The sequence below is a fragment of the Vigna umbellata genome, chromosome 5 (genome assembly GCF_029865625.1).
Source record: "Vigna umbellata cultivar VRB3 chromosome 5, Vumbellata_1.0, whole genome shotgun sequence".
In the NCBI taxonomy this organism is placed as follows: domain Eukaryota; kingdom Viridiplantae; phylum Streptophyta; class Magnoliopsida; order Fabales; family Fabaceae; genus Vigna; species Vigna umbellata.
Window position 1 is genome coordinate 26,900,236 of NC_142169.1, and position 11,278 is coordinate 26,911,513.

General features: G+C 28.6%; 1 protein-coding gene across 2 annotated transcripts; it reads right to left on the minus strand.

The window, feature by feature from the left end:
- Positions 1-6,017: 6,017 nt before the first annotated feature.
- Positions 6,018-10,913, minus strand: AGD6 (ARF-GAP domain 6). 2 transcript variants are annotated; one of them, XM_047298244.2, is made up of 4 exons: positions 9,909-10,913; positions 9,709-9,798; positions 6,963-7,563; positions 6,018-6,442 (listed from the first exon to the last, which is right to left on the minus strand). In XM_047298244.2, the coding sequence occupies exons 1-3, from the start codon at positions 10,674-10,676 to the stop codon at positions 6,964-6,966; spliced, it is 1,458 nt and encodes a 485-aa protein (XP_047154200.1). In that variant the 5' UTR covers positions 10,677-10,913; the 3' UTR covers positions 6,018-6,442; position 6,963. The 2 variants fall into 2 exon arrangements, with proteins under 2 accessions (XP_047154200.1, XP_047154199.1); XM_047298243.2 differs by having other exon boundaries at positions 6,929-7,563; positions 9,909-10,911.
- Positions 10,914-11,278: the final 365 nt, after the last annotated feature.

An 11,278-nucleotide genomic window follows, 5' to 3' on the forward strand; every position in this document is an offset into this window, starting at 1 on the left:
GAGTTGTTAGTGACAACCCTGAGTCATTGTTTTTAAAGGAGAAAGAGAGTGAAGAAGAAGAAAAAGAAAAGAAATTAAAGAAAAGGGAGAAAAGAACAAAATCTTACATAAAAGTTTTATTATTTTTTTTTTCGTTAGTAACTATTGATTTTATTTTTTAATAAAATTTATTAATAAATATTTTACCCATTAATTTTAGATAGTGTGTAATTTTTATTTTAGATGATTACCGATAAATTTTGCTGGTCAATAGTTTTATTCTTTTAGTGAAAAATTCAATTACATATTAATTCATCATATTACCACTATAATTAATTCAACCATCTCAAACATTTCTTGACTCATTATCATATATTTAATTAACAAAATAATATTCAACAATAAATATCTATTAAAAATTCTAAATAATTCATTTATCTTATTAGTTTTTATAACCTGATCCTTTTTAGTATATCTTAGAAATGAAAACCCTAATAACATGAGTCATGGTAAATTTAAAACACTTGAAATATATAACTATTTTCTATGTTAAATATGGAATAATCCTTAGTTTCTGTTTATAGAGATTTTAATCTATTTGATATAAATAGTAACTGAATGTATCTACATCTATACTTAACATTTAATAACAAAAATAATTAAATAAAAATATTAAATAATAAAAGATAAATAAGAGACAATAAATAATAGAGTAAATTATAAATTATAAAAAATAATGGTAAATTATAATAAACAATACCAGAAAACAATAAATAGTAAATACAGAAAAAGAGTAAATAATAAATAGTAAATGCTAAATGGTAAATCATAAAAAATATATAACATATAACATATAACATATAACATATAACATATAACATATAACATATAACATATAACATATAACATATAACATATAACATATAACATATAACATATAACATATAACATATAACATATAACATATAACATATAACATATAACATATAACATATAACATATAACATATAACATATAACATATAACATATAACATATAACATATATCATATATAACATATAACATATATAACATATAACATATATAACATATAACATATATAACATATAACATATATAACATATAACATATATAACATATAACATATATAACATATAACATATATAACATATAACATATATAACATATAACATATATAACATATAACATATATAACATATAACATATATAACATATAACATATATAACATATAACATATATAACATATAACATATATAACATATAACATATATAACATATAACATATATAACATATAACATATATAACATATAACATATATAACATATAACATATATAACATATAACATATATAACATATAACATATATAACATATATAACATATAACATATAACATATATAACATATAACATATAACATATAACATATATAACATATAACATATAACATATATAACATATAACATATAACATATATAACATATAACATATAACATATATAACATATAACATATATAACATATATAACATATAACATATAACATATATAACATATAACATATAACATATAACATATAACATATAACATATAACATATAACATATAACATATATAACATATATAACATATATAACATATATAACATATAACATATAACATATATAACATATAACATATAACATATAACATATATAACATATAACATATAACATATATAACATATAACATATATAACATATATAACATATATAACATATAACATATATAACATATAACATATAACATATATAACATATAACATATATAACATATAACATATATAACATATATAACATATAACATATATAACATATAACATATAACATATATAACATATAACATATAACATATATAACATATAACATATATAACATATAACATATAACATATAACATATATAACATATAACATATAACATATAACATATAACATATATAACATATAACATATAACATATATAACATATAACATATATAACATATAACATATATAACATATAACATATAACATATATAACATATAACATATATAACATATAACATATAACATATATAACATATAACATATATAACATATAACATATAACATATATAACATATAACATATAACATAACATATATAACATATAACATATAACATATATAACATATAACATATAACATATAACATATATAACATATAACATATAACATATAACATATAACATATATAACATATAACATATATAACATATATAACATATAACATATATAACATATATAACATATAACATATATAACATATATAACATATATAACATATATAACATATATAACATATAACATATAACATATAACATATAACATATAACATATAACATATAACATATAACATATAACATATAACATATAACATATAACATATAACATATAACATATAACATATAACATATAACATATAACATATAACATATAACATATAACATATAACATATAACATATAACATATAACATATAACATATAACATATAACATATAACATATAACATATAACATATAACATATAACATATAACATATAACATATAACATATAACATATAACATATAACATATAACATATAACATATAACATATAACATATAACATATAACATATAACATATAACATATAACATATAACATATAACATATAACATATAACATATAACATATAACATATAACATATAACATATAACATATAACATATAACATTGAAGAACATCGACGAATGATTATCCATCGGTAAGTTAAAACATGAATAACTTATCAATGAAATGTTTCCTCAATAAATACAAAACATGTATCTATCGATAAATTTGTCGGTTATTCACATTTACCAAAGAATCGTGATCCGTTGGTAAATAATCGTCGGTAAAAAATGATTATACTGTAGTACAAGAACAATATATATTTTATTTATTTATATTTATATTTATATCTATTTTATTTATTGAGGTGTTCTTAACCGCATTTTTTATTATTTATCTTTATTATCCTTATTTATTTTATATTTTATTAGTAAAGTGTTCATAGTCTCATATTTAATTATATATATTTATTTTATTAAGTAAGGTGTTAACCTCATTTTTATTTAATTATTAATCAAATTTATTTTATTTGGGAAGTGTCGATAACCTCATTCTCATTATATTTATATTTTATTTAGTGAAATATCCATAACTTCATTTTAATTTATTTATATGTATATCTATTTTATTTAAAAAGTTGTTCTTAGTCTCATTTTTTATCTATCTCTATTATTCAAATTTATTTTATTCAACAACGTGTACACAATCTCATTTTCATTTATTTATACTTATATTTATTTTATTCAATAAAGTTTTCCTAACCTCCATTTTATTTAATTATATTTATTTTCCTATTTATTTTATTCATGTCTCTAACATCATTTTTATATCTCCTATACTGATTTTAATTATTTATTTATAGTGCTTGTTATCAATATTTATTAATATTTATGGCAAACAAAATAATGAGAATAATTTAATAATTATTGTACAACGATAAAAAAAATTATAATAAATAAAGATTCAATTGTTGTAAGAGGTGTGACATGGATTTAAATGTGGGGAATATAAACCAAAGCTTGATTATAGGTTGTTAAAAAAGAAAAATAAGAATTGAAAAACTTTATGGTTGGATGATTATCAGTTATGAATGTTGAATATATATTAAGACAATATCTTGAATGTTATAATTATGAATGATGTATATATAATATTTTTAAGGAAGAACGACATATTAAATAAATGTGTCTACACTGAGTTTAACTCCAAAGAATTAAGTCATTCTAATTTATTAAACTCACATATTTATATACAGAATAAAGTTTAGGAGTGAAAATTGAATCAAGTTAAGATCGGTATAAAATAGTGTTGTGACCTTAAGAGCTAACTTTGTCATGGTAAGTTAGGCTTAAATAGAGTCAGGGTTTAGGGTTGTTTTGTCACAATCTACTAGACTAAATGAAGCCAGAGTTATTGACCAAACAAGTCAACAAAGGGCCAAGGCCCAAAGTTGACTATGCTTGAACGTCCAAAATGAGTGTGTTAACTAAGGAGTCAACATTTTAGCTAAGCTTGAAGGATAAGGGAGCGAGATTTTGTCCAAGGCATGTGGAAGCTTTCCATTGGAGAGTTTTCCTCCTAGATAGTGGTCATGTGTCAATATAGGAATGAAGAGTTTTTCCATAGATAGTGACTACATGTCAGTCTCTCGTTTGGGAGGATTTTTGTCACTTGTCTCCCTCCTATTGAAGAGGATTTCTCATTGCTCTCCAAGCCAACCAAGGTGGCTCTTATAAGTTAAAGTTTATACCCATTTTGAGACACCTTAGCCTATAAATAGATGTGTTCTCCATCATGTAATCACCTTTAATTTAGAGTAAAGTTATGCTGTCTTTTTTGTGTCATACTACTCTTTTAAGGTCACCCTACACTAGAGCAACCCAAGTGACCTCCTCTAGTTACCTTCCTCCAAGAGTTGGTCCAACCTCTTTTAGAGAATCCTTAGACACTTCATCCTTCACCATACAAGCCACCAAAATCATGACACAATCCACCTTCAACACCACCACAAATTTCGTACATCATTACTTCATTGAAACCGTGAACACCATGGCTTGATTGCTTCTACATTTGGCTTATCTAGCTAAAACATTACTATCATATAATCCATTATAAGATTACATGATAAGTGCAAGACTTACACAAGTATTCAACTCAATGCATAAGTATTTCAAAAGTTGAGTCTAATTCATATCAACATCTTAACAAATGATTAGATTTATATGAATAATTTTTTGTGAACATTGATTAATAAAATTCATTTATTCTTCTTAGTTAATACAAAATTTATTCAAACTTTATAAAATATGATAAAGAGGAATTGGTGAATTTATAAATATTTTTGTATCAATGATTTGATATGATGTAAATTATTAAATTATGTTGATGATGATAATATTATATGATTTAGTACGATCATAAATTATACATGAGAAAAAAATAATAGAAGTAAAAAAGGTGAGAACCAATAATAACACTCAAGGTTGAATTTGTAACTTGGATACATAAATTTTATTATATAGATCTTCCTTATTTATGAAAATTTATATATAAAAAAGTTTTAAATTATGATTTCTTATAAAAGACTTTAAATAAATATTATATACTTCTAAGTTTGATTATACTAAATACTAAATTTGTAATACGTTAACTAATAGATGACCTACTTAATTGAGGTGTTACATTAATAAACATAAATGATAATAAATATAAAATAGTAGTAAATCATACTAAATATAAATAAAAAATTATGTAAAAAAATATAATAAATAGTAATAAAATAATTCGTAATAAATAACAATAAATAATAAATTATAATAAATATATAACTGATACGTGAAATGATAGATTATTGGACGAAATATGGATTTTCATTATTACCGTAACAAATTCTTAATAAAACAAAACTGATTTCATCGCGCCAAAAACTTAATTAGGAGAAAAGAAGTACCTAAAATTATTTTCTACTGTTTAAAATTAATAAAAGAAACCTACAGAGACGAGAGACTGTAACATGATAACTAATAGAGACTGTAACATGATAACTAATAGGATTCCGATATTTTAACAATTTCTTTTAGATATTTTAACAATTTCTTTTAACAATGTCATGTTTTATTGATCAACATATTTAAAACGGATCAATCACAAAATCGTAAACTGCCACATGAGTTGTCAAAAAGTTTTAAAAAAAAATTGTTAAAAGAAAGTTTTCCTAACATATATTGTAACATCTCACTATTTTTATGAATAAATCTTCATAATACATATTTTGAATATGTGTGCAGAATCAACCATGCAATAAACACGTGGGATCGTGACAAATTATGTGGAAATAACAAACAAGAACCACGTCTTCAATGTAGCGCAAGTAAAACCACAAAAAAGGCAAATTCAGTTGTTATAAACTCAAGAATTATGAAATTCTCGTGACACAATAATGTTTCATCACACTTCCAGGTAGAAGTAAATATAAATTTGGGCAATTTGCCCTTCTTTCTTTAGACACTTGTACATATATAACTACGTTTCCAACCGTACAGAAGTCCCCAAAAGAATGCATAAAAATTACACAAGTGAGGGTGGGAGAAAAATGAAAAGGAAAGACTTGCAAGACACTAGGCTAACCTCAAAAAATATCATTCTTCCAGCACAAATGGGGCATGAATTCAATAGTGACCAACGAACTTATAGTTAAAAATCGGGTCACAACAATAGGTTAAACAGCATCCCTGCTCAGCTCGCATGCCATCATCCAATAGGTACTGTATTGTTGTCATTTACAACAAAACTTTGATCCTGATGATAGAGATAAGGTCAAACCTGGTTCAAGATATATATATATATATATATATATATATAGATATATATATATAATATATATAGTTATTATATATATAGTATAAATCTATAACAAGTCGAATTGTAGTACGTGTACACTTGAAATCAGTTACAACAAAGATTTTAAACATTAAAAGTAATAACACACAAGAAATGAAAAAAAAAAACAAATATAAAGATGCTGACCACATTACATACAAAACCTCATTTTCCAACACCCAAACAAGTAACAAGTAACACAAATTGGGAAGTCAAAAAAAGGGTAATCATTGATGCATGGGCCATGAGATATAATGGTTCTAATGGCACAGAAAGATGATTCTGGGTTGTGTGAAGATTACTTTTGTAGTAAACAACCGTACTGCGCTAATAAAAATGTTTCCAAACGCAATCATTCAAACAAAATTGAAAATTTTCAGTGGATTCTTTCTTTTATCTACTTACCTGTCCCCCTTCAGTTGAACCGTCTGATACAAACCTTAGTGAAAACCTCCTCCTGTCCAGGCAACACCCGCCTTATCATTATGACCAGCAGCTTTATTATTAGATGCATTCCCATAGAAATCATCAAATCCATCATCTTTGGCATTATCCCAACCAGCCCAACCATCACTGCTATGGGAAGCTGATCCTTTAGCTGCTTCTTTCTTCCTTGCGTCTTCATGGTCCCAATCATCCCAAGAGCTAGAGTTATAAGCATCAGATAGCCCACCTGATGACTGATGAGGCGATCCTTTAGCAGGATGTTCCTTCCTAGAATCTTTGTGGCCCCAATCATCCCAAGAGCTTGAATGATAAGAATTATTTTGTCCACCCGTAGACTGTTGCCCTTCTCTGGAAGAAGAATTCCAGCCTTTGTTCTCTCGATTATACTCCTGATAGAAACCGTTTTTATCAGTTTCATTTTGTTTTTCAGATGTCGAATTGGGGCTATCTCTAGTGTATTCCTCAACCTTTTGCGTAGCCATTGCCATGACCCCTCTCATTATACCCCATGTCCTGTGTCCAATCTCTGATGTCTTCTGAGAGACAACATTTACAGTTTCATTGACCTTGTAATCATAACCACCCTCTTTTACCTGAAACAAGAAATACAGTTAATTCGGGAACTGAATAACCACGGAATGCAAATAACAAAATTGCCGAGAGAAGTTTGATAAGTAATCATATTCCTGCCCTTTTCTACCTTACTTTGAACAGAACAAACCATAGAATGAGATGTACAATATACACAACTCCTTGGCCCAATGACACATGCCAAAAAGTCCAAACCTCGTGACTCAATCCCCATGCAAAACAAATGATAGCAGTATGAAAACCCAGAAAATAAGATTTAAGCAAACTTCAAACCTCATTGGAAATCTAAAGAGTTGTTTACCTACCATCTTCGACAATGCCAATCTAGTTAGCATATGGCAATTCTGATACCCAATCAGAAACGCAATATTCTACATGCACTTAACCAAAATGCACATGTTCTACTCACAGTACATTCAAGATTCTAACTCCCTCGGCACCTTTTGTTATCACTACGAACATTCACTCACAAACACGATCACCAGGTCACCTCAAGCAAAGCTCATTTATAATATTATTCTTACAAAAACCATTTGCAAAAGCAGGCAACAGAAAATTTTTCCAGAAGAATGAAAACAGTTACCAATCAATTACATTCATAATTTTTTGCTGGTGGCTCCAATGCAAAAAGTGGGGAGGGAGGGGGAGCAGAGAATGTAATGAATTTGTAATGACATGTCTTTTGTCAATTTTAATTATAATTTGAAATAAAAAAGATTGACAGATGGAAATGGAAAGGTTTTTTAGGGTAATAATTAGGTTTAAGCTACATCACATTTTTAAATTTTAATCATCCATTAGTATTGCCGTATTAGGCATGTATAGAGTAATTGATTTTATCAATAAGTATAAACTGTGTTCGTATTGAAGGAGTGGAAATGAGGGGATTTGAAGAGAAAGTGAGGTGAAATTAAATCTAAAATGTATTCATTTTTCAACAGTATGAAGCCGGGCCACGGCTGGGTGCTACTTAAATGTATCCCATAAAATATAAAGTATGAAGGGTCACAATAATAATAACACTCTGAGTTACAATTGGCGGGATCCAGTATCCTTTATCCTAGAAACCATTCACGTATATAATAAGAGTGTGTTTGGGATAAACGCAAAAATTAAATCATTTTAGTAATTAAAATTAATTATAGCTATAATTGATTATAGTGAGAATTAAACTTTATCTAAGAAATTCTTTTGAATAGTAGTTTTAAGATCATTAATCTCGTTTAGAAAAAGAAGAAAAAATCAGCTTTCATACAAGAAAAAGAGAATTATTAAGCTGAGATTGAAAAAGTAACCGTTGAAAATTAATCATAAGCTATAATGTTTTAAATTTATGAAAACAACTTTTTTTTTCAAAAAAAATAAAGTTTGGTTATTTATGAAATTGCAAATATTTTATCCCAAAAACAACTGAATTCAGAAAATGTAATATTTCTGAAACAAGCTTAAGAATAAATATGGAGAGAAAGAAAAAGGTCTTCGAATTTCAGAAGCATGTTGCAGGTCCTTTCACATGGTATGGAGGTACCAGCACATGTTAATTTTCATATTTGAAAATACCTTGTAAATGAGTATGGACAAAATATTGTTCCGCTCTTTCAAAATAATAGCCATTTTAATTTTTTCTTTCTGCTTCAAACTAATAATTTTTCAAATTTTTGAATTATTTTTTCCATACTTTATATACAATTAATAGAAATTAATACCGTATTACTTACATTGAGAAAATGACACAAAAATAAATACACGGAAAAGTTAAAGAGTATTGTTATCTGATTGAGTATTTTTGTTATAAACTCCAAAGATTCTATAACCTGAACAAGATGACAGGATCCCATCCCCTATCCTACAATAAAAAACAAGATGTAGGATTTAAATAATAGCCAATTATTAAGTTGTAAATATACTTGCATGAAACTAGCTAGAAAGAATTCGAAAATTGTCTTACGCTATGGTTTAAACTCAGCATGTCGTAAATCAGTAACCCCTCGTTGCATATTGTTCTCAATACCGTTTAATCTCACGTATTTCTTCATTATATCGTTTTTCAACTGGCTAACTAAGATAGCAAAACTGCCTATATCTTATACATGAAATCATATCTACGTTTTGTACACGATAATTTAAGCAGAAAAACCAAAAACTACCTTAGCAGAGATCTCTTTTGTCCCGGCCTGAACAACATTGGCAGCAGACTGAGCCGCAGAAGCAGCAACCAACGATAATTTACCGAATCCCTAAACACACAGAAAATACATCAATTTAATAGAACATGTCTCAACCATATATATTAATATTAACAGACAATTTCCCATTCAAAAATAAAATAAACAGTTACAATGGTAACCTGAGAAACGACAGATAAATAATCGCTTTGCTGATTAGCCCTTTGGCTCGGGGCGGGACTAGATCCGAACCCGACGTACTTGCCACCCTGCGATGGCGGAAGCCCCTCCGGTCGCGACTCATTCTCCGCCCTCTTCCTCGCGAAGAAATCTTCCTTATTGGCAGCAGAGGCTTCCAGCTGTGCGCGCGTGTACATATCCTCCGTCGACTTCGACCTCGCCACGCTCCCGCCGCCGCCGAACCCCCTGACATCGCCAGTGGACTGGTTCCGCCGCAGATCAGAGCCGCCCCGAGCCGATCCGAACTCGTCCGTGTCCCAATTATCCCAGCCGCCGTTGTTGCCGGTGGCAAGGGGCGGCTTCCCCTTGGAGACGGAGGAGCGGATGCTCTCCTTGACGACGGGGGGATCCCGCCAGGGGCGACCATCGGCGATGGCCTGGATGCGGTCGCGGTAGACGGAGGCGGCGTTGGAATTGTACTTGGCGACGATGTCGGTTTCCTTGGCGATGCCGTATTGCGCGAGGAAGGCATTGAGTTTGTCGTTGCCTCCAGCTTCCATCTTCTTGATCTGGATTTCGGACCATGAATCCATGGTAACGGATCGCACGAAGGAGATGTGAACCCCGAGGCCGCGGTGCTTGCCGGAGCACTCTAAGCACATAAATACTCCGTAAGACACCGAAGCCCATTGCGGATTCTTCTGCGAACAGTCTACGCAGATCTTGTTCGCCGCTTGGGATTGGAGGTCCCGGAGGCGCCGCGAAGCCATCGGAATTTGTTTTGCCTTTTAACCGGAGCGTGCAGAGAAAAGAAACGGAATTTGAGAAAGAAAAGAAAGAGATTGGGAAGGAATGAATGAATGAGTATAATGGGTTGGGAATTGAGAGAGAGAGAAAGAACGGAAAAGGGATTTTGGTGAATCACCGACACCATCAAATTGGGACGGGATTATTGGATGCTGACTCGGTGCGCTATAATTCTTTTGCAAACTCCTCTTTGCTAATTTTACATTTCTTACAATATTCTAATTCCTATTATATTTCCTCACACCTTTCACCAAATAAACTTACTCAAGGAAAATAATTAAGCGCCTAATACTTAATTTAAAAGGACCAAAACTATTTTCCTTTTAAATAAATAAACCTTTTCTGTTTCTAACTAGTAATTAATTATTTAATTAAATACCTGTTTTGCACTTGCACTGAAGAAAAAGCGAGGCACTCTGCCCACTTGTCCTGTATATGCTTATGTGTTGTCGTCTGTGGTGTGAACTGAAAACATGAATTTTGTGACTACGAAAGCGATGAGATAAACGATTTCAATTATTATACTATATTAATTGTTTATATTTAAAGCGGGTCAGAGGTCTTT